The 24,144-nt window shown below is 44.5% G+C and overlaps 2 protein-coding genes across 4 annotated transcripts in view; both read right to left on the bottom strand.

Annotated features, from left to right (window-relative positions):
- LOC139155529 (N-glycosylase/DNA lyase-like) overlaps positions 1-13,974 on the bottom strand; it is a 25,189-nt gene extending 11,215 nt beyond the window's left edge. For all 3 annotated transcript variants that reach the window (XM_070730697.1, XM_070730696.1, XM_070730698.1), the window contains exons 1-3: positions 13,693-13,974; positions 4,900-5,267; positions 2,018-2,197 (exon numbers count right to left, since the gene is read on the bottom strand). In XM_070730697.1, coding sequence (XP_070586798.1) covers positions 2,018-2,197; positions 4,900-5,267; positions 13,693-13,913 — 769 coding nt within the window. In that variant the 5' untranslated portion in view covers positions 13,914-13,974. The remainder of the gene's footprint in view (positions 1-2,017; positions 2,198-4,899; positions 5,268-13,692) is intronic.
- A 3,076-nt stretch (positions 13,975-17,050) lies between these two features.
- LOC139155524 (peregrin-like) lies at positions 17,051-23,639 on the bottom strand. The gene is made up of 3 exons (XM_070730689.1): positions 23,261-23,639; positions 18,583-18,737; positions 17,051-17,920 (listed from the first exon to the last, which is right to left on the bottom strand). Exons 1-3 carry the CDS (start codon positions 23,465-23,467, stop codon positions 17,737-17,739), a joined length of 546 nt encoding a protein of 181 aa, XP_070586790.1. The 5' UTR covers positions 23,468-23,639; the 3' UTR covers positions 17,051-17,736.
- Between the last annotated feature and the right edge of the window lie 505 nt (positions 23,640-24,144).

The raw sequence follows: 24,144 nt of genomic DNA, 5'->3' as shown, positions 1-24,144 counted from the left end.
AATTTCCGCCTAACTTCCCCCTAACAAGCAGGAAGAGGGAGATTATGATCCCGCTATATAGAGTGCTGGTGAGACCACATTTGGAATACTGTGTTCAGTTCTGGAGACCTCACCTACAAAAAGATATTGACAAAATTGAACGGGTCCAAAGACGGGCTACAAGAATGGTGGAAGGTCTTAAGCATAAAACGTATCAGGAAAGACTTAATGAATGTATAGTCTGGAGGACAGAAGGAAAAGGGGGGACATGATCGAAACATTTAAATATGTTAAAGGGTTAAATAAGGTCCAGGAGGGAAGTGTTTTTAATAGGAAAGTGAACACAAGAACAAGGGGACACAATCTGAAGTTAGTTGGGGGAAAGATCAAAAGCAACGTGAGAAAATATTATTTTACTGAAAGAGTAGTAGATCCTTGGAACAAACTTCCAGCAGACATGGTTGGTAAATCCACAGTAACTGAATTTAAACATGCCTGGGATAAACATATATCCATCCTAAGGTAAAATACAGAAAATAGTATAAGGGCAGACTAGATGGATCATGGGGTCTTTTTCTGCCATCAGTCTTCTATGTTTCTATGTTTCTAATTTTTAGTGATTTTTTTTAACTTCTGAGCATGCACAGAAGTAAAATTGTCCCTGTTCTGTCTGGCCGGATCAATTAATTAGAAAGCAAACCCACACCTGGTGGAAACATTGATCAAGCAAAAGTATCATTATTTACACAAAGTCCAGCAAGAAATAAGTGAATGCTAAGGCATTCCAGACTGACAGCATTCCCGGCCAGCTAGAGACATAAATCTTCCCTAATGAGGTGTCACTGGTATTTATCACTTCACTCAATGTTCAGGGCTTAACCAGCTTCTAGAAAAGCAGAAATCAAGAATCAGAGACAGTCTCTTGAAGCTCCGTTTTTATGATAAACGTCGCTTGCCACACCTCTTCCCCCATCAGCCTGTCCTATATGTACTGCTCAAAGAAATAAAGGGAACACTCAAATAACACATCCTAGATCTGAATAGAAACATAGAAACATAGAAGACTGATAGCAGAAAAAGACCTCATGGTCCATCTAGTCTGCCCTTATACTATTTTCTGTATTTTATCTTAGGATGGATATATGTTTATCCCAGGCATGTTTAAATTCAGTTACTGTGGATTTATCTACCATGTCTGCTGGAAGTTTGAATCATTGAAATATTCTCACTGAATACTTTGTTCTGTACAAAGTTGAATGGGCACAACAGCAGGTGAAATTGATTGTCAATCAGTGTTGCTTCCTAAGTGGGCAGTTTGATTTCAGAGAAGTTTGATTTTCTTGGAGTTATATCGACTTGTTTAAGTGTTCCCTTTATTTTTTTTGAGCAGTGTATATTGACATGGGGTGGCTAAATGTCCCATAGATCTAATCAATGTCTAGAACCCCTTCTAGAGAGATATTCATGCCTGGCTCTCATTCTTCCGACCCTCACATGTAAGAGAGAGTCCTCGATCGTCCTCTGATTCAGATAATACCCTAGCTGGAGGTTCTACAGTCTCTGGTGGTTCCCCAGTCTCCAATTCCCCTTCACTTTCACACTCAGACTCAGAGGGCAAGAACAGTGCCTGCGATGCCAGTATTCCCCCTTCTCCTGGTCCTCGAAATCCGTGACCAGCAGAACTGTACACGGACCACTCACTACAGTCCCTCTGCGCATGTGTGGAAGCAAAATCGCACTGGGGCAGGGGTAGGCAACGTTGGCTCTTCTATGACTTGTGGACTTCAACTCCCAGAATTCCTGAGCCGATCATGCTAGCTCAGGAATTCTGGGAGTTGATGTCCGCGTGTCATAGAAGAGACATCTTTGCCTACCCCTGTACTAGGGGATGTGTCTGTATGAGTGTAGGGAGCACGTATGTGTGTGAAATGTCACAATGCACACCATTAAGAACAGGTTAAGAGGAGCCTGCCCCTGAGTAGAAGGATGGTTCACAGAGGGAAAGACCGCATAGAGACTTTGAGGCCTAAGGTTTTACCTGCCATGGCTTGCAGTGATGGGAAGGCATGATAGGTCTTGGTATCCAGCTGACAGAGGCGGCGCCCAAAGGCCTGGCACAGGTGTTGAATCATGTTGGTGATGCGGGACAGGTGGTTGTTGGAGGTGCAGATAAAGGAGAAGAGGCACTCCACTGGGTCCTGCCGCAGCACCCGGACGCCTGGGGAAGAAACACAGAAACATAGAAGATTGACGGCAGAAAAAGACCTCATGGTCCATCTAGTCTGCCCTTATACTATTTCTGTATTTTATCTTAGGATGGATATATGTTTATCCCAGGCATGTTTAAATTCAATTATTGTGGATTTACCAACCACATCTGCTGGAAGTTTGTTCCAAGGATCTACTACTCTTTCAGTAAAATAATATTTTCTCGCGTTGCTTCTGATCTTTCCCCAACTAACCTCAGATTGTGCTCCCGTGTTCTTGTGTTCACTTTCCTATTAAAAACACTTCCCTCCTGGACCTTATTTAACCCTTTAACATATTTAAATGTTTCGATCATGTCCCCCCTTTTCCCTTCTGTCCTCCAGACTATACAGATTGAGTTCATTAAGTCTTTCCTGATACGTTTTATGCTTAAGACCTTCCACCATTCTTGTAGCCCGTCTTTGGACCTGTTCAATTTTATCAATATCTTTTTGTAGGTGAGGTCTCCAGAACTGAACACAGTATTCCAAATGGGGTCTCACCAGCGCTCTATAGAGCGGGATCACAATCTCCCTCTTCCTGCTTGTTATACCTCTAGGTATGCAGCCAAGCATTCTACTCGCTTTCCCTACCGCCTAACTGGACTGTTCACCCATTTTGAGACTGTCAGAAATCACTGCCCAATAATCCTTCTCTTCTGAAGTTTTTGCTAACACCGCCAGTACAATACTCAGATTGAAGATTCCTTTTCCTCAAGTGCATTATTTTACATTTGGAAACATTAAATTGCAGTTTCCATTGCGTTGACCACTTATCTAGTAAAGCTAAATCATTTGCCATATTACAGGAATATCAACCCTATTTAGTCATCGGCAAATAGAAAGATTCACTCAAGACTTTTTCCACCATCCTTTTTCTATCTTTCGTATCACTAGTCATGTACTTTAAGCTAAGGAATTCAGTTTTCCTCTGTGCTGAATTATTCTGGTTTCTGACTTCTGGATTTTCATGGTACCAGCTGTAAGCAGAGAGAGATCCCTGGGCAAGAAAGCCTCACCAATAAAGAAGAATATTTGTAGCTCTGGATTAAAATGAGGGGATGCTTGATGCTTCCTGAGCTTGGTTTTTTATTTTATCTATTTGCAGCTATAGGTTGCCCTTCTCCAATGGACTCAGGGCAGCTAGTTAACATCATCAGGGCAGCATTTTATTATCCACAGAGAAGGTAATAAAATGTCAGTAAGGAAACAAACTCGGCTCAGAGAATACTAAGGACCCTTCAAGAAAGACCACATTTTGCGGTCATTTGTCCGTCCGCTTTCAAATCTCCCCCTGCCAGACAAGAACAATGTATGTTCCCTAAAATACATAAAAATAAAGACATTTAAGAATTCAAATTCTGCACTCTTTAGATAAGACACACCTTTACCGCTGGTCGGTTACTCTCAACCCAATAAAACATCACTTACCATATTTTTCAGACTATAAAACGCACCGCTGTATAAGACGCACCAAAATTTCAAAGAGGTAAGAAAAAAATAATAATCCTCCCCAAGCTTCCAGAAGCACTCTGCAAGCCTCCCAAACCCTCTGCGCACCCTGCTTTTTGCAAAAACGTGGTCGTTTTTGCCTTCCCCCAGTCCCCTGGAGCATTCTACAAGCCTCGCAAACCCTCTGCGGACCCCATTTTTTGCAAAAACAGACCTATTTTTCACCCTTTTTTATGAAAACAGGCCATGCAGAGGATTTGGGAAGCCGACGGAGTGCTCCTAGGGGCTGAGAGAAGACAAAAACGCCTCCGTTTTTGTGAAAAGTGGCCCGTTTCCCACCCATTTTTTGCCAGAATTCGCAGAAGGTTTGGGAAGCCTGCAAAGTGCTCCTGGGGGCTGGAGGAAGGCAAAAACACCCCCATTTTCCCCCCTGTATTTTTTACAAAAACGGGAGTCTTTTTGCCTTCCCCCAGCCCCCAGGGACACTCTGCAGACCTCCCAAACCCTCTGTGCAGCCCTTTTTTGCAAGAATCAAGCCCATTATTTTTGCAAAAATGGGATGTGTAGGTGGGGCTTCAGGCGGCCAAAAATGGCTATATTCGGTGTATAAGACTCACTGACATTTCCACCCTCTTTAAGTGGGGGGAAAAGGTGCATCTTATACACCAAAAAATACGGTCGTTCTAGTTCCTGAAAACAATTGCTCACACACAAACTTGGATATTGTAGGATAGGATATCTTTTCATCACACACACACATATATATATACGTACAGTGGTTCCTCAACTTATGAACTTAATTTGTTCTGTGACCAGATTCTTAAGTAGAAAAGTTTGTAAGAAGAAGCAATTTTTTCCCATAGGAATCAATGTAAAAGTAAATAATGTGTGTGATTGGGGAAACCACAGAAAGGGTGGAGGCCCTGTTTCCTCCCAGGAGATTCCTAGAGAGGCCCCACGGAGGCTTCTCCATGCCTTTCCTGGCCCTGTTTCCTCCCAGGAGATTCCTAGAGAGGCCCCATGGAGGCTTCTCCCTGCCTTTTCTGGTTACAGATTTGGAAGCTCGGGTTTGTAGTGGAAAATGGTTCTTGAGAAGAGGCAAAAAAATCTTGAACACCCGGTTCTTATCTAGAAAAGTTTGTAGGTAGAGGCGTTGTTAGGTAGAGGAACCACTGTATTTTTATTGCTGCAGCACATCATTCTCTAGTGCTAGTTTGCCTACCTGGGAATTTAACACCTATTTCCCGGAAATGCGAATCAACGTAAGACCAACCCTGGTATAATGCAGATACGTTTACATGTAGCTGGAAATAGTCCTGGAGGATCTGAGAAGGAGTCAACCCGTCTGTTCCCCGAGCCAAAGGCAAAAGGCCGCCCGAACGCTCGCTGGTCCCGGGACGATTCGGTTCTGGCTGGGTTTGCTTCCTGCTCTTCTTCAGGGGAGGTTCAGTGAGGCCTTCTTCCTCTCGGCCGCCATCTTCCTTTTCCTCTTCATGCAAGGTGTACCAGAGATGTTCCTCAGATTGAGTGAGAGTCCAGACTCGTCCGGCCAACACGCCAGTCCAGTAGCCAGGGCTGGTTTCAGACCACCTGAGGGGGGGAGGCATCACAGGCTTGGTTAAGCAGCAGAAACAGCCAAAAGGGTCTCCTAAAAAGGCCATTCTTGAAACAGGCCATTTTGGACGGACATCACTTCATTCAGTTTATTTATTTATTTATTTATTTATTTATTATTTAGATTTGTATGCCGCCCCTCTCCGTGAACTCGGGGCGGCTCACAACAAAAATATACACAATTGTACAAATCCAAATAGATTCAGTAAATTTAAGTATTTAAAATAGTTTTAAAAAGGAACCCCACTATATGAACAAGCACACACACACACATACCATACATAAATTGTACGTGGCTGGGGGAGATGTTTCAGTTCCCCCATGCCTGACGACAAAGGTGGGTTTTAAGAACTTTACGGAAGGCAGGGAGAGTAGGGGCAGTTCTAATCTCCGGGGGGAGTTGGTTCCAGAGGGCCGGGGCCGCCACAGAGAAGGCTCTTCCCCTGGGGCCCACCAACCGACATTGTTTAGTTGACGGGACCCGGAGAAGGCCCACTCTGTGGGACCTAATCGGTCGCTGGGATTCGTGCGGCAGGAGGCGGTCTCGGAGATATTCTGGTCCGATGCCATGAAGGGCTTTAAAGGTCATAACCAACACTTTGAATTGTGACCGGAAATTGATCGGCAGCCAATGCAGACTGCGGAGTGATGGTGAAACATGGGCATACGTAGGTAAGCCCATGACTGCTCTCGCAGCTGCGTTCTGCACGATCTGAAGTTTCCGAACACTTTTCAAAGGTAGCCCCATGTAGAGAGCGTTACAGTAGTCGAATCTCGAGGTGATGAGGGCGTGAGTGACTGTGAGCAATGAGTCCCGGTCCAGATAGGGCCGCAACTGGTGCACCAGGCGTACCTGGGCAAACGCCCCCCTCGCCACAGCTGAGAGATGGTTTTCTAATGTGAGCTGTGGATCGAGGAGGACGCCCAAGTTGCGGACCCTCTCTGAGGGGGTCAATAATTTCCCCCCCAGGGTAATGGACGGACAGATGGAATTGTCCTTGGGAGGCAAAACCCACAGCCACTCCGTCTTATCCGGGTTGAGCTTGAGTCTGTTGACACCCATCCAGGCCCCAACAGCCTCCAGGCACCGGCACATCACTTCCACCGCTTCGTTGACTGGGCAAGGGGTGGAGATGTAAAGCTGGGTATCATCGGCATATTGATGATACCTCACCCCATGTCCTTGGATGATCTCACCCAGCGGTTTCATGTAGATGTTAAATAGCAAGGGGGAGAGGACCGACCCCTGAGGCACCCCACAAGGGAGAGACCTCGGAGCCGACCTCTGACCCCCCACTAACACCGACTGCGACCGGCCAGAGAGGTAGGAGGAGAACCACTGAAGAACAGTGCCTCCGACCCCCAGCCCCTCCAACCGGTGCAGAAGGATACCATGGTCAATGGTATCAAAAGCCTCTGAGAGATTGAGGAGCACCAGGACAGAGGATAAACCCCTGTCCCGGGCCCGCCAGAGATCATCCATCAACGCGACCAAAGCGGTTTCCGTGCTGTAACCGGGCCTGAAACCCGACTGCTGGGGACCTAGATAATCAGCTTCTTCCAAGGACCACTGGAGCTGGAGTGCCACCACCTTCTCGACAACCTTCCCCATAAAGGGAAGGTTGGAGACTGGACGATAGTTGTTAAGTACGGCTGGGTCCAGGGAGGGCTTCTTGAGGAGGGGGCGCACAAGCGCTTCTTTATAGAGTGATGGAAAAACTCCCCTCCCCAAGGAAGCGTTGGTAATCTCCTGGGCCCAGCTCCGTGTCACCTCCCTGCTGGCCGAGACCAACCAGGAGGGACACGGATCCAGTAGACAGGTGGCGGAACTCACAGCTCCAATGGCCTTGTCCACTTCATCAGGTGTCACCAGATCAAACTCTTCCCAGACAGGTGGACAAGTACGTGCCCCAGTCACCTCGACTGACTCGTTGTCAGTCGACTCTGTTTTACAATTGGATTCGAGGTCGGCCCGGATCTGAGCGACTTTATCAGCGAAAAACGTGTTAAACTCCTCGGCACTACTCTGCAAGGGCTCCCCAACTCCCCCCTGGTTAAGAAGGGAGCGGGTCACCCTAAACAGAGCGGCCGGGCGGGATTCCGCTGATGCAATCAAGGCGGCATGGTACGCGCATCTTGCCGCCTTGAGTGCCACTTTGTAAGTCTTAATAAAAGCTCTTACAAGTGTTCGATCAGATTCAGACCTACTCTTCCTCCATCGCTTCTCTAGACGTCTCTTTTGGCGTTTCAACTCCCGGAGCTCCTAGTTGAACCATGGGGCTCTACGGGGTCTAGCGCCACGGAGAGGTCGCAAAGGCGCAATCCAGTCAAGAGCCTCCGCAGCAGCCGTATTCCAGGCCTCCACAAGAGACTCCGCCGAACTGTGGATGAGTGCCTCTGGGATAACCCCAAGCGCCATCTGAAAGCCCTCTGGGTCCATCAGGGGTCTGGGGCGGAACATCTTCATTGGTTCCGCCTCCCTGCGGGGAAGGATTGGAGCCAGGAAGTCAAGCAGTAGTAGGAAATGGTCTGACCATGACAAAGGCAATGCTTCTAAGCCCCTTAGTCTCAGACCATTACTCAATTGCTCGGAAAGGAATACCATGTCAGGTGCGTGCCCTCCCTCGTGAGTCGGACCCTGTACTACTTGAGTCAGGTCCATGGCTGTCATGGTGGCCATGAACTCCTGTGCCAACCCAGAGGTTTCGCCGAGTGACGGCAGGTTGAAGTCCCCCAGGACAATGAGTCCGGGGAACTCCACTGCCAACCCGGCTACCTCCTCGAATAGCATAGGCAGGGCTTTTGACACGCAGCTGGGAGGCAGGTACGTGAGAAATAAGCCCACCTGGACCCCTAAGTCCAACTTCAACAAGAGAGACTCGCAACCCGCAATTTCCGGAGCAATGAGTCTACGCAGGCAAAGGCTCTCCCTGGCTATAATAGCCACTCCTCCCCCCCCTTCCCTGGGGTCGAGGTTGATGCCATATCTGAAACCCGGCTGGGCAAATTTCAGAGAGAGGAACACCTCCCTCCGGGCCCAGCCAGGTTTCAGTAATGCAAGCCAGGTCGGCCTCCTCATCCAGGATCAGGTCCCGGATGAGGAGAGCTTTATTTACCACCGACCTGGCGTTAAGCAGCAGCAACCTGAGTCCAGGGCCAGAGTTACACTCATCACCAGTACCCAAGATTGGGCTCACAGAGCCAGAACAAGGGACCGTTATTAAGCAACGGTCCCTCGTTCCCCTGGAACGGCTAGCTCTGTGGCCCCCGCCATATCTGCCTCTCCCCAGCAACACAGGGATATTCCGACCCTCTGCCCCCCCAGAGATCGGTGCCCCTTCCCCTCCCGCCTCTCCGGCGTCAGGTGGACCAAATATCTCATTCATATTATTCATACTATTCCCATTCACCCCTCCCCTGACATAACCCCACCCACTCCAGCCATCGCATTCATACCAATCATTCCTCCCATACATGTCATTACACCCACTCCAATTGTACATCAGTTAAACCCCCCAATTAATTAAAAATAGATTAAATATTGCTAATATGTAAGATATAAATACAAATCTAAGTAAGTTAATAAGATAAAAGTTAATAAGTTAATAAAACAGTATAAAAATAAAATATAAAATATAAAATCAGATCTTAATTGATATCAATCCTCGGTCAATCAACCCATCCAGGTCCGAAATTCTCTAGATCTTCCATATAGTCTCAGAGTCTTAAAAGTCTGCTGTGTTTTTTCTATAGTCTTGCCACTAGGAGGCGCAGTTCTTCCATGATCTTAATAGTTGAGGGGATGAGAAGATGATGAAAATAGGAAAATGGTGGAAGTGAAAGTGGTGAAGGGGGGGGGGGGGGATGACAGTAATGACAAAATAGGAATTAAACAATAAACAATATCCCCAGTCTAATTAGCCATGATGATTCTAGGCAGTTACAATGGGATTAATAAAAGGGGATTATGACCTTTTTCACACATTCATTCATTCATTCATTAATTTAATACATCTGTATGCCGCCCACTCCCTGTTCTGCCGGCGTGTCCCAACCGCCCGTAATTACAGGGTAATTGGGCCAAAAAGACACACACCACACGACAGAAGGAAAACCAAAAGTCTTTATCAACAGAAAAGCAGAAAAAACTCCCTTCTTAAATGTCAAAGGGATTTTCTGGTACACACAAGGCATGGGTTGAATGCAATCCAATTTCTCACCCAGTAACTGGGAAATTGAGTCCAATTCCAAAGTCCAGAAAATCCACACACAATCTTGAACAGGGAAACAGCAAAACCACGATCTTGACGAAACTAAGAATCAGATAAACTTCCACGAGGCTAAATCAGCACGCTGCTCTTTTTTTCTGTAGCACTAATTACAGCAGCCCAACCACAGGTGGCCTCACTTATCTCCTGTAATAATCCTTCAATTGTTCTCTCCTATGCATCACTCTATGCATGCGTGGGTTTGTCATATGTTCTTGTTCAGAATCCAGGGATGATAAGGATGATTGATCTCCTCCTGGGCTGTCTGCCAAACTCCCCTCTTCCCTGCTACTCATGCTTCCTTCGTCAGAGGAGGCTTCGTCGGGAGATTCTATCGGGAGCAAAACAGGCCTGTGGCATGTGGATGTTTCCCCCACCTCCACATCCACATTCCTTGGGGCAGGAGCTGGGCCATAGCCAACCACAACACTCCCGAAGGACTGTTGAAGCATCCCCATGGTCACATGATCAAGATACACCCATATATCATCATCACTCCGTGAGCTGCATTGGCTACCGATAGGTCTCAAAATGCAATTTAAAGCGTTGGCTAGCCACTTTAAAGCCCTACATGACTTAGGACCAGATAATTTACAGGCCCGTCTCCTGCGTCACGTATACCAGCGGCCAGTTAGTCGGTCTTCTCCAGATCCTGTCAGCCAAGAAATGTCACCTGGCGGGGCCTAGAAGGGCCTTCTCTGTGGCAGCTCTGGTCCTTTGGAACCAATCCCCCTGGAGATTCATACTGATCCCCACCATCCTGGCCTTTAGAAAGGTTTTAAAAACATACCTTTGCCAGAAGGTCTGGGGCCATTGAGCGTGAACATTCTGCTCGGGCAGATACTGTATTATGATTGTGACAGGGGTTTTAGAATTTGGGGTTTTACGGTTATGATTATAATTTTTGTATTGACTTTTATCTTGTAAGCTGCCCATGAGTCCCCTGGAGAAGGGCGGTTTAGAAATTTGATTAAAATAAAATAAATAAAATAAAATAAAATAATAAAGTAAAGTAAAATAAATAAATCTAAATAAAGTAAGTAAGTAAGTAAGTAAGTAAGTAAGCAAGTAAGTTAGTTCTTGGCAACAGACTCATGATGGCTAGGCTGCCAAGGGTTAGGGCGTCTATACTGGTAAGTGCTATTTGTTGAATCATCAACGTATGGTCGTGCCAAATCCTCGGTTTAAGTCTGTTCCTGTCCTCGACTCACTACCGCACTGGCTGCTGCTACAACCTGATTGGTTGAAGCGCAGGCAGCCTGAGCGCGGGAGAATAAACATTTCCTTTTTTAAAAAAAATAATAATATTTACATATATAAACAATACAAACATACACACACAACTAAAACTCACAATAAACACCAGGCGGGTGTGCAACAAGTCTGTATAGCAATATTAACTATGTACATTCTCTACTGCCTATGTTAAATAGCAATTAATAATTAATAATAAGCAAAACATAAATAGAAAAAAGATAATAATCCTAACTAATATAGATATCTTACTCTCCTTTATACATTACACTTTGTCACCAGGTAATTTTCCTTTGTACTTTAACAATTTAGACGGTATGGCCTTTTTTCAAACCAACGATAGAATAAATCCCAGCAGTTATAAAATGAAGATTCTTCTTTATTTTTTAATTCTAATGTTAGCTTAACCATTTCTGCACAGTATGTAATTTTCTCCAGAATCTGCCCTTCCTGTGGGATTCCTTCGTTCTTCCACATTTGTGAGTAAGCTGAGGATAAACATTTCCAATTGATTCAGGGTTTGACAGCTTCCCTATAAAAGAGAGCCAAGAATTGCCCAGTTCAATCTTGAACTACATATATTTATCTATTCTATTCTATCTATTCTATTTAATTATATATTATACACCGCTCAAAAAAATAAAGGGAACACTTAAACAACACAATATAACTCCAAGTCAATCAAACTTCTGTGAAATCAAACTATCCACTTAGGAAGCAACACTGATTGACAATCAATTTCACATGCTGTGGTGCGCATTCAACTTTGTACAGAACAAAGTATTCAATGAGAATACACAATTCAATGTGTTGGTTATGACCTATAAAGCCCTTCATGGCATCGGACCAGAATATCTCCGGGACCACCTTCTGCTGCACGAATCCCAGCGAGCGATTAGGTCCCACAGAGTCGGCCTTCTCCGGGTCCCGTCGACTAAACAATGTCGTTTGGCGGGCCCCAGAGGAAGAGCCTTCTCTGTGGCGGCCCCGACTCTCTGGAACTAGCTCCCCCAGAGATTAGAACTGCCCCTACCCTCCTGGCCTTTCGTAAACTCCTCAAAACCCACCTTTGTCGTCAGGCATGGGGGAATTGAGATACTGTATCTCCCCTGGGCCTATATAATTTATGTATGGTATGTTTGTAGGTATGTCTGCTTAAAAATGGGTTTTTTTAACTATTTTAAATTTTAAATTGTATATTATTAGATTTGTTATGAATTGTTTTATTGTGTTGTGAGCCGCCCCGAGTCCACGGAAAGGGGTGGCATGCAAATCTAATAAATGAATAAATAAATAAACAAACAAACAAATATTTCATTCATTCTGATCTAAGATGTGTTATTTGAGGGTTCCCTTTATTTTTTCTGAGCCATATATATTATACATTATATATATATTATTTGTTTGTTTCTGTCTTTGTTTGTTTGTGACATTTATATGTCATCCAATTCCAGTAGGATTCTGGTTGGCTCACAATACTGTAATCACATATATTCCTTTCGACTGCAGCCATCTCTCTCAGGTTCTCTCTCAATACAATAGAAGCAGGAAGAGAATTCAGGGAGCAGTGCCCAGGGAGAAGGATTTGCAGCTCAAGGCTTCGGCTCCATGAAAGCCAAGGAGATTAACATGCATAAAACAAGGAGTTGAAGAGGACCTAGTGGATTCCACTGATCAATTTTGCGTAGAAGAATTACAAGGGCGTTTTTAATATTGTGGCTGGGGGGGAGGGGTGTTAGGGAGAAAAGAGGCAGCACCATTAGCAAAAGTGGTATTTTGCAAAGTGGTATTTTGCTCCCTCCCCTCCATTAAAAAAACCCAACAACCTAAGGAGTGCCACCTCCCCTTTTTGTTTGCAAAAAGAAAGATGGATTTTTGATCCTTCTTACAAGTGGTAACGTGAAAGGAATCACTGCGGATTTTACTTGGCTAAACCTTACCATATATATACAAACAAACAAACAAACAAACAAACAAACAAACTAGATAGATAGATAGATAGATAGATGATAGATGATAGATAGATAGATAGATAGATAGATAGATAGATAGATAGATAGATAGATAGAGATAGAGATGGAGATAGATTAGTTAGTTAGTTTGTTTATTTGTTAATTATTTTATTCAACTTCTATGCCGCCCAATAGGACTAAGGGCGGCTTACAACAATATAAACATTACAAAGACAAATTTAAAAAGTCAAATGAACAACTAAACTATAAAATCTTAATTAAAAACCCACAATCCCATTAACATGCATACATAACATTCATACAAACAGAAGGGGGCGGTGCTCGTCTTCCTTTCTCTTACAAATGGGGGCACAATAATAATAATGATAATAATAATCAAAAGGATTGGTGGTTGCGGGTGATGGGAAAAGCCTGCAGGAGCATTGCTTGCAATTATTATTATTTCATTATTTATCTGGACTTATATCCCGCCCCACTCCCAATGGACTCTGGGCGGCTTACAACCAAATACACATAAAATATAATATAAAAGCATCTAAAAACAGAATATTTGCATCATTACGAAGAGAGCCTGGCCAGCATCTCTCGCTCTCCCCGCACCCCATGTCTATTCTTTCTAGCGGCGAGTCTTTTCTGCATGCATTGAAAAGCTCCCTTTATCACCGGGGCCCTCCATTGCACCTCAAAGCTGCACAATCTTGGGGCGTAGCCAGGGGGAAAGAAAGGCAGCAAACTCAAAAATTACTACGGACGAGAAGCCGCCCAATGGGCGACGGCGATGCAAAGAAAGAAAGAAGGAAAAGAAAGAAAGAAAAAAAGGGCCAAGGGGCAAATTCAAGGAGGGGAAAGCTTTTGGGGGGAAAGGGTTGCAGTTCCTGGCTGGGAGCCACCAGGGGGCGCACTAACCGGAAGGTCTGCCCGCCACAGAGTACCAGGTCGAGGCGGAGTTCGGTGCGCGGGCAAGGCAGGGAGCGCCAGGGAGTCGCTCGAGGCAGCTGAGTCGGCCGGGGGTTCATGGTGCGCCTTCTGCCGTCGCTGTCCTTAGGGAGGAGGCGAGAATGAGCGCGCTCCGGCCGCACCAGTTGGGCGCACCAACCCCGTACCTCCCGAGTCCGTACAATCACCATAGAGAACGGCCCCTGGATTTAGAGGAGGGGCCGCGCAGGGGTAGAGCGGGGCAACCGCTTTCCGCTCTAGACTGCGAGAAGGAGGGTCTTTGTGGTCTGTTTGGGCGGAAGCCCGGGTCTTTGGGCACAGGACAAATGCGTCCTGTCCGCCGGTTAAGGCTGGATAGAGGCGTTGAAAAGGGTCTTTTGTACGTTACAAGGCGGAAGTGGCCCCTTCAGGGGAGAACGGAAATTGAGCTACCATTACCTGGGCTGCTAAAATCAGGATAATCAGTACAGTGGTAGCATTAATATTCCTTGAAGTGGGTACTTTTTGCTATAATAGTTCCAGACAGAAAACTACTACTACTATTCAATTATTGTTTTATTTCAACATACATACAAGGTGTCAGAATGTTACATTTAAATATATTACAGGGTTAAATAAAGTTCAGGAGGAAAGTGTTTTTAATAGGAAAATGAACAGAACAAGGGGGCACAATCTGAGGTTAGTTGTGTTCTGCCGGCGTGAAGCAACGGGAGAAAATACTATTTTACTAAAGGAGTAGTAGATGCTTGGAATAAACCTCCAGGAGATGTGGTTGGTAAATCCCCAGTAGCTGAATTTAAACATGCCTGGGATGAATCCATCCTAAAATAAAATACAGGAAATAGTATAAGGGCTGGATGGACCATGAGGTCTTTTTCTGCCGTCAATCTTCTCTATTTCTATGTTACAAAACACTGTTAGTTCTTTTTTAGAAACTTCAGAATTAAGATTATAATTTAATAATCCCGCAATCTAAGAATTCATAGATTACCAAAAGCTATATCACGAAAGATGAACAAGGTAGAATAAAGACTGCAAAAATGATGGTGGCTTATCATTCTACAAACATTCTTGGACATGTTCATGAATCTGCTTCAGGACTAGAACCTATTAAATTAATCTCACATTTGGAGAACAAATAGCATTATTATTTTATTCACAAAAACAGTAATATACAGCAAACGAGATTTATATGCTGGATTTCGTATCGCAATATCACAAGTCGAACACTTTCCAATTGTCTAGGACTGTCAGATGTATTTTCGTATGATGCACGCAGATCCAAGTACGGTGGCCTTTTGCAACTGACAGATCGTGATTTTGTCAATGTTTATTGTTTTCAAATGCTGGGTGAGGTCTTTTGGCACAGCACCCAGCATGCCAATTACTACTGGGACCACCTATACTGGTTTATGCCAGAGTTGTTAAGTTCGATTTTAAGATCTTGATATTGGCTAATTTTTTCTTGTTTTTCATCAATTCGACTTTCACCTGGTATGGCGACATCAATGATCTACACTTTTTTCTTTTCCACAATTGTGAGGTTAGGTGTATTGTCTTGTCAGTTTGAATTCGAAAATCCCAAAGTATTTTGGCATGTTTGTTTTCAACTACTTTTTCAGGTTTATTATTTATCATCATCATCTCTTATTCATTAAACATAAAACTCAATCAACTGAACATTTTAAAAAGTGTCACAAATACCACTGACTAGTGCTAACTGATCAATGCTGGGTCATCTGCAAACTACAGTAGTTTAACAAATTGATAGTTAGAGATGCAGTCATTGGTATAGAGAAAAGTGGAGAGAGCACACAGCCTTGCGGGTGACTGCTAATTGTATAGGTATCTGATGTAATTCTGCTTAGCTTCATCTGCTGCTTCCTGTTTGTTTATGATCCACTTACGAATGTGTTTAGGTACCGCTAGCTGGTTCAGCTTAGAAGAGTGTCTGGAATGATGGCATTAAATGCTGAACTTAAGTCTACAAAGAGGACCCTTGTGTAGGTCTTTGGACATTTAAGATGCTGTAGGATGTAGTGCAGAGCCATATTAACAGCCCTCTGACTGATATGATATGATCAATCCTGTAATGGCTTTGCTGGCTGAGGAACTCTGGGAGTTGAAGTCCATAAGTCTGGTTGGATACCCTGGTTTAGATCATTTTCTAAAGACTCTTGGGGGGGGGGGATTAAAGCTGTCTTCTAAAATACAACAAATAAAGTGACTGCAATAGAAAGAAGGGTAGGTGCAATATCTTAATATTGGGTGAAATGAATCGATTTGACAATAATCTCTCCAAAACAATTAATTAGAAGCTACAGTATTTCTTAACAAAATACCGTATACATATTTAGCACTACTGGTCTAAACTGTGTCTTTATGAACTGAAAACCAAGTTCTGCTGCTAAAATTTTCAAGGTCTAACTCTGCAATCTGTCTGGGTGGGAAAAGCTTCCAGAATAATTTGCTGGTGTTCCTTTTCAGCCCTTTGAAGGAAAAAATGAAGTTTGAGTGCAGTAAACTAAAATGCAAGAAATAATTGAAAAAAATTCCTTACCCAATTTTTCTACAAAGCCAATCCCCATTATCATTTCTAAGTATGAAATCTTACATATACTGTTAATGTTCTATGAACAATGGTGATGCCAATCCTAATAACAGGGTAGTAAAGATAGTTTAATGATTAATTGGCTTAGGACCAGATTATTTATGGGACCGTCTTCTGCCTCATATGTCCCAGCAACCAATTAGGTCACACAGAGTTGGCCTACCCAGAGTCCCATCGGCCAAACAATGCCGGCTGGTGGGACCATGGAGGAGAGCCTTCTCTGTTGCGACCCCAGTCCTCTGGAACCAATCCCCCCCAGAAATTCATACCACCCACACTCTCCTTGCCTTCTGAAAAACCTGGGGCCGCTGAACAATTGCTCTCCTCTGGTAGGTATGGGTGATGACTGTTGTTTTATTGGGCTTTAATCTTTCTATCTGTTCTTATTTTATGTATTGGGGCATTTTAATTTTTGTCACAATTTTACTGTTGTAAGCCGCTCTGACCCTACTAGGGCGGCGGAAGGAAGGAAGGAAGGAAACGAAGGAAATAGGAAGGAAGGAAGGAAGAAAATAGGAAAGAAGGAAGGAGAAAGGCAGGAAGGAAAGAAGGAAGGAAGAAAAAAGAAAGGGAGGGAGGGAGGCAGGAAGGAATTGAAACCAAGCAAAAACAACAAAGAGCCAGCATATCTTCTCCTGAGAACAGAACAGCCCATAAATTCCATTATCCTTTCAGTAAACAGGATTTAAAAAGAAAAAAAAAAAGCAAGCAGTCCACTTGGTTCCAAAAGAGCCATTTTATTTTCTAAGAATCAATAGAGATCTTTTTTTTTCTCCAAAATAAATACAAGTACAAATGCCCACCCGGCTGCAGCAGAAAGAGCCGGGTTTCTACAAGGTGTGGGGAGGGGGCGGGGAGAGGAGGTCGAGGGAGATTCCAAAAAAGCTAATAGTATCAAAATGTGCAAGTGAGAAGACGACGGCGGCCCTGCTCTGCAGAGTGTCGGAAGGGCTGGGCCGAGGAAAGGCTGATGGATCTGGACAGGTGCTATGATGCAGGGAAACGGGGGTGGGTGGGGGGCAGACTCTGTATGTTGGGTGGTACGGAGCAGCCCATAATAATTTACATTCTCCCACTATTATACAGTATCTTACAAAAGTCTGAAGACCCCCAGAGAGTTAGGGGTGCTGCGTAGGCAGCTGGGTATTGCTCGTGCAGCTGGTTCAGGGGGCGATTCCAGGCATGGGACAAGGAAGGGCAGGCTGGCACAAGAGGTAGGCTTTGCCCACGTGGAGGGCGCGGTGCTCTGCGGGTGTGCCCAGCACACTGGAGGAGCGGTCGGGTGCCCTGTGCGTGTCCCTGCAGCAGCCAGGCTTCCCAAGGCTGGAGCTCCCGGCTCCCTTCTCCCGTACAGTCCGGCTGCACTGAGTGAGCACCCAGGTAGGCGGGAGCCCCTCGGAGGGTCAGTCGCTCTCGCTGGAGTCGCTGGTCTGCTCGCCTTGCACCTTGTTCCGGTGCTGCATGGCTCGGTGGTAGGCGATCTGGACAGACTTGCGGATGTTGGACTTGCGGCCTTCCAGCATCTTCTCCTTATCCAGGTCCTGGTTGACGCCGAGCGGCACGAGTTTGGTGCGGGGCAGCCATTGCCTGAAGGGATGGAAATGGCCATGAAATGTCACTAGGGCAGGCCTGAGGGCAGGCGGTTTTTTGGCTTCACGTGCTGAGAGGATGTGTGTGCTAGCATACGTGCACAAACCCACAACCGTTCCTCCCGCCCGACACCCTCTGCACACCATCCGCCCCCGCACATGAAGCCTGGAGTGGTGAAAAAAACACCCGATGGGCAAACCGGAAGATTGGAAAAATGGACTTCCTGTTTGCATGTTGTGCTGTTTTTTACACTCTGGGCCTTCCGGAAGTGCGAAAAACAGCACCACGGGCAAGCAGGAAGTCTGTTTTTCTGAACTTCCGGTTTGCCCGCTGGGCGATTTTTCACACTCCAGAGGGCGAAACGGTCTTCTCCAGGGCCGAAAATCAGCTGGCCAGCGGGCACATATGTGCTAGAGCTGACATAGGGCAACGCCTCGTGTGCCCTCCGATATGGCTCCGCTTGCCACCTGTAGCATGCGTGTCATAGGTTCGTCATCATGGCACTAGAGCTTGGTTCACTGCCAAAACAAGAGGGCTATTCTGCCCCCCCCTTGCTCCCGCTCTTCCTCTCAATGAATTCAGTTCCCCCAGCCTCAGTGGAGCTCTGTCCCTTCCTTGTAGCTTTTGGTACCTGGGAACAGGTGAACTTCTGCCCTTACCAAGTGCGTTTGTTGTCGAAGAAGAGGACCAGGTAGAGATGCTCACGTGCTTCCTGAGTCATTTGCTCTCCCAGCTTCAGTACCTCCAAGGGGGGCACAGGAATGGGGACACCGTGGTGGAACATCCCTTCCCGGGGCATCTTCGGATCAATGATCTGGCAAGAGCAGGAGGGAAAAGATCAGGCATTGGGGTGGGGGAGCCATCTCCACGATGTGCGGTTAAGAAGAGGTTTGCAGAAAAGCAGATAAAAAGGAAACAGATCCAGATTATATGTACAGTGGTACCTCTACCTAAGAGTCCTCTAGATAAGAACCGGGTGTTCAAGATTTTTTTGCCTTTTCTCAAGAACCATTTTCCACTTACAAACCCGAGCCTCCGAAACTGTAACCGGAAAAGGCAGGGAGAAGCCTCCGTGGGGCCTCTCTAGGAATCTCCTGGGAGGAAACAGGGCCGGAAAAGGCAGGGAGAAGCCTCTGTAGGGCCTCTCTAGGAATCTCCTGGGAGGAAACAGGGCCGGAAAAGGCAGGGAGAAGCCTCTGTGGGGCCTCTCTAGGAATCTCCTGGGAGGAAATGGCCTCCACCCTACCTGTGGTTTCCCCAATCTCACACATTATTTGCTTTTACATTGATTCCTATGGGAAAAATTGCTTCTTACAAACTTTTCTACTTAAGAACCTGGACACGGAATGAATTAAGTTCATTCCTGCAGCAAAGGATTGGGAATGTGGCATCGTAGATAGAAAGTCATTGTGGAAACACTCCGTTATGAACTCTAATTTGATCAGAGTTCACCAAGTAGTTTTTGTCTGTTACTTACAGAAAATGGGTCTCCTAAACTCTTAACTTTCAGAGATTTCTTCTTCCACACAAACAAATTTCTCATTCCTTATCACCTTTCCCCAGTCTAATTCAGATACACTAGTTCCCATCGCCTCCAGCTGCCATAATGATGGGAATTGTAATTGCAGAAGGAAAAAAAAATCAAATCTTTAGGGAGACTGCTGCGTGTGTGGAAACGTGCCAAGAATTCTGCAATACTGCAGTGACAAGCCTCAGATTTTGTGCGTAGGAAAAATAATTGCCACTCTGCTGTTTCTATTAGGATTGTCCTTAGGCTAGGAGGTTCTGAGTTATGCAAGATATATTGTTTATATGAACATTGCAAATGCACTGTTCAGCAAGGACGGTATGGAATGGTTTTCGGCAGGGCCAAATCCACAGAATAATGTTTTTCAACCTTGGCAACTTGAAGATCCCAGTGACCGATAAGGTCCCACCCAGAGTTGGGACTAAACAATGTCATTTGGCAGGCCCCAGGGGAAGAGCCTTCTCTGTGGTGGCCCCGGCCCTCTGGAACCAACTCCCCCCGGAGATTAGAACTGCCCCCACCCTTCCTGTCTTTCGTAAACTACTTAAGACTCACTTATACTGCCAGGCATGGGGGAGTTGAGACACTTTTCCCCCAGGCTTTTTTATACTTTCTTTTATGTTTGGTATGAATGTTGCTGTTTGGTTTTTAAGTAATGATAGGGTTTTATATGTTTTTAATGTTAGATTTGTTCCACTGTTATATTGTTTTTATTGCTGTTGTGAGCCACCCCGAGTCTTCGGAGAGGGGCGGCATACAAATCAAATCAAATCAAATCAATAAATAAATAAGTAAGATGTGTAGACTTCAACTCCCAGAATTCCCCAGCCACTTGCCAAGTTTGAGTTAAACCCTGCCATAAACGTCTGTAGAGATTATCGGTCATCCAGGTCATGGTTGTCCCAAAGGTGCTTTTTTTAGGAGACAACTGGATTCTCTTGGTTTTTTTCCTTTTGAAAAGCAAAAGATATGAAGCTAAATGGCTTTAAAAGAAAGGATAGGGTCTACAATTGATGGAACAGAAGAAATACCTAATTAATTCAAGACTATATCATATATTATTTTAAAATTGTATATAATAGAGATATGAAATATGTTCTTTTTTCCTTTAATATGATCTAATTAACAAAGGGTTTTCACCAGAGACTTCTAACAAGAGCGGAGCGACTACTGTATAGCTCTTTTTTGTTATATGTTTTGTTGTTCTTCTATGTATGTATGTTTTGTCTTGTTTTTGAAAATAATACAATTTATAAAAAAATATTTTTTTAAAAAAAGGAAAAAAGCCAAAGTTGCGTTCTGAAAATGCACCTTTGGGACCTACCATGAATTCTACATTTGAGGTCTCAAATCTCAAACTTTCTGGTCTTTACAGTCTAGCCCAGTGATGGCAAACCTTTTTCCCCTCAGGGGCCGAAAGTGCGTGCATGCGGGCTATCGTGCATGCGCGAGTGCCCATACCCATAATTCAATGCATGGGGAGGGCAAAAACAGGTTCCGCTTCCCTCCCGGAGGCCCTCTGGAGCCAGAAACAGCCTGTTTCACAATTTCTGGTGGGCACATGTTTCACCCTCCCCAAGCTCCAGAGGCTTCCATGGAACTGGGGCAGGGTAAAAATGGCCCACCCCCACGGAGGCTCTCTGGAAGCCAAAAACGCCCTCCCAGAGCCTCTGTGCTAGCCAAAAATCAGCTGGTGGCACACACATGCACATTGGAGCTGAGCTAGGGCAACGTCTTGCATGCCAGCAAATATGGCTCCGCATGTCACCTGTGGCACCCGTACCATAGATTTATCATCATAATATTGTTTTTATTGTTGTGAGCCGCCCCGTGTCTTCAGAGAAGGGCGGCATACAAATCTAATTAATAATAATGATAATAATGATAATGATAATAATAATAATCATAATCATCATCATCATCATCACCATCGGTCTAGCCCTACCCTGCTCCCTTGAGATAATGGTGGGCACTTTCCATTGCTTCTGCCTATCTTCTAAGGAGGAAGCTCACCTGGTGTGTTTCGCTCTAAACTTCTGGTTCTTCAGTTCCCATAGCCTACTAATTTTCTGGTGAGAGGCAAAAGCGACACAATTGTTGTAATGCCATCTCCTGGTCATATCATTATATGCTATCAAGCAATTTTGGACTCCTAGCAACCATGCAGATAGATCTTCACCTGGCCATAAGGCGCCATTTAATTTTGAAGAATCAGCATTGCTCTACCACCCTCTTGAGGAGATAGATCGATTTCAGAAGAGATTAAAAAACCACACTTTAGAAAAAATATAGTAATTGTTTTTTCTACTCTGAACATTGTAAAAATGCAGTGATTCAGGATCTAAGCTACAAGGACAGATAATTTACAATATAAAACAAGGAGAAAGTGAAAAATGGGCGTGCCATCGCGTGCCAGGAGTGATGTGTGTGTTTGTGTGCCAAGCGCACATGCATGGGGGGACATGGAATTATGGGTGAGGTTCGCCATCACTGACCTAGGGTATCTTTTGAGGTTACCCATGCCTAGCAGAAGTTCATATTCAAACCCAAGCCCTTGGAAAGGCAGGAAGGCTGCAGGATTGTGAATACTAGCTGGCTTTTCACAACCAGACAAGTTCACTCTTTGGATCTGCGTGTCAAGCTGTAATGTATTTCTTTCGACTTTCTAGTCCAATGAATACTCGGCGATGGCTGCTCCATCACTGAAGGCTTTCAAGAAGAGACTGGACAGTCATTTGTTTGAAATAGGGTCTCCTGCTTTGAAGAGGGGTTTGGACTAGAAGACCTCCAAGGTCCCTTCCAACTCTGTAATTCTATTATTCTGATAATTCCCACTCTCTTTCTCTCACACTCAGAGATGCATTACAAATATATACACTCACCAGGTACATATAAATTAGGTAGGTAGGTAGGTAGATAGGTAGATTGAGAGAGAGAGACAATAGATAGATAGATAGATAGATAGATAGATAGATAGATAGATAGATAGATAGATAGATAGAGATGATAGATACATAATGGATAGATAGGTAGATATATAATAGAGAGGGATGATAGATAGGTAGGTAGGTAGATGATAGAGAGAGAGATGATAGGTAGGTAGGTAGGTAGATGATAGAGAGAGATAATAGATAGATAGATAGATAGATAGATAGATAGATAGATAGATAGATATGATAGATATGATAGATAGATAATGGATAGATAATAGATAGATAGGTAGATAGATAATAGAGAGAGATGATAGATAGATAGATAATGGATAGATAGGTAGATAGATAATAGAGAGAGGGATGATAGGTAGGTAGGTAGATGATAGAGAGAGAGATAATAGATAGATAGATATATGATAGATAGATAGAGATGATAGATAGATAATGGATAGATAATAGATAGATAGCTAGATAGATAATTGAGAGAGATGATAGGTAGGTAGGTAGGTAGATGATAGAGAGATAATAGATAGATAGATGATAGATCAATGATAGATAGATAGATGATAGAGAGGGAGAGATAATAGATAGATAGAGAGAGAGAGATGATAGATAGATAGATAGATAGATAAATAGATAGATAGATAGATAGATAGATAGATAGATAGATAGATAGATAGATAGATAATGGATAGATAATAGATAGATAGGTAGATAGATAATAGAGAGAGAGATGATAGGTAGGTAGGTAGATGATAGAGAGAGATGATAGATAGATAGATAGATAGATAGATAGATGATAGAGAGATAATAGATAGATAGATAGATAGATAGATAGATAGATAGATAGATAGATAGATAGATATTATAACCTACCAAAGCTGGATAAGATGGGTAACCCCGGCATTTGGCCCACACTAAATCCAGTGCATCCAAAGGAGAATCTTCGTCTTCAGAGAGCCAGCCGGCTGATCGGCTGATACTCTTCGGACCACTGCACAAAGAGGAAAGGGAAAAGGGAAGGGAGGGGTTCTGTGCCATCCTTTTGCCAACCCAGCCCTGGTGGGGGGAACCAGAAGGCATCGGCTATCCTGTACTCACTGCCATGGCCCACACCTCGGCCGGTGCCCACCGAATAGGATTCGTTTTCTGTCCCCGACGTGTCTTCGCTGCTGTCCTCTGGGAAATTCACCCGGGAGAAAGAAGGCTTCCCTCTACCTTGCTTGGAAGGAGTAGTGCTACAAGGGAGGAATCATTGTCTTAGAGGTGGCATCAAATCAAATTGTCCCAGAGAAGCGTCAAATCACAACAAAGGAGCTGAAAGGAAGGACGGCTGCCGGAGGAGTCAAAGCTGAGGGTAAGGGAGCCCAGAAAGCCCTCTGTGAACTTGGCACAGGAACAACAACAACAACAACAAGGCCTCCCAAGCAATGGAGGGAGAACGTGAGGAAGCTGGATGAACAGGGCGAGTCTGAAGAACCTTTAATCCAGTACCTTGTTTCCCAGGTTGGCCATGCAAAGAAGTCTAGGAAGTAAACAGTGACCCCTCATTTTTCACGGGGGATGCGTTCCAAGACCGTTCCAAATTCCCGTGAAGTAGAGGAAAGATATTGTTTTATGCATTTAATGAGTATTTGGACTTCCACCCTTTGCATTAAACAGTCATTCTATAATGTTTCTCAGCTGGGAACTACATGTGATAGCCTACCAGTTTCTTTAATAGAGTACAGTAGTACTGTAGAAGAATTTTATGAATTTTT

The sequence above is a fragment of the Erythrolamprus reginae genome, unplaced genomic scaffold, assembly GCF_031021105.1.
Source record: "Erythrolamprus reginae isolate rEryReg1 unplaced genomic scaffold, rEryReg1.hap1 H_27, whole genome shotgun sequence".
Classification (NCBI taxonomy): Eukaryota; Metazoa; Chordata; class Lepidosauria; order Squamata; family Dipsadidae; genus Erythrolamprus; species Erythrolamprus reginae.
This window is presented reverse-complemented; position numbering and strand designations above follow the sequence as displayed.

Coding starts and splice junctions, on each gene's coding strand:
- LOC139155524 (XM_070730689.1), bottom strand. CDS start 23,467: ATGCCTTCTGGTTCCCCCCACCAGGGCTGGGTTGGCAAAAGGATGGCA. Junction 18,738..23,260: donor ACCCATCTTATCCAGCTTTG/GTAGGTTATAAT, acceptor TGCTCTTGCCAG/ATCATTGATCCGAAGATGCC. Junction 17,921..18,582: donor TTCGACAACAAACGCACTTG/GTAAGGGCAGAA, acceptor CCATCCCTTCAG/GCAATGGCTGCCCCGCACCA.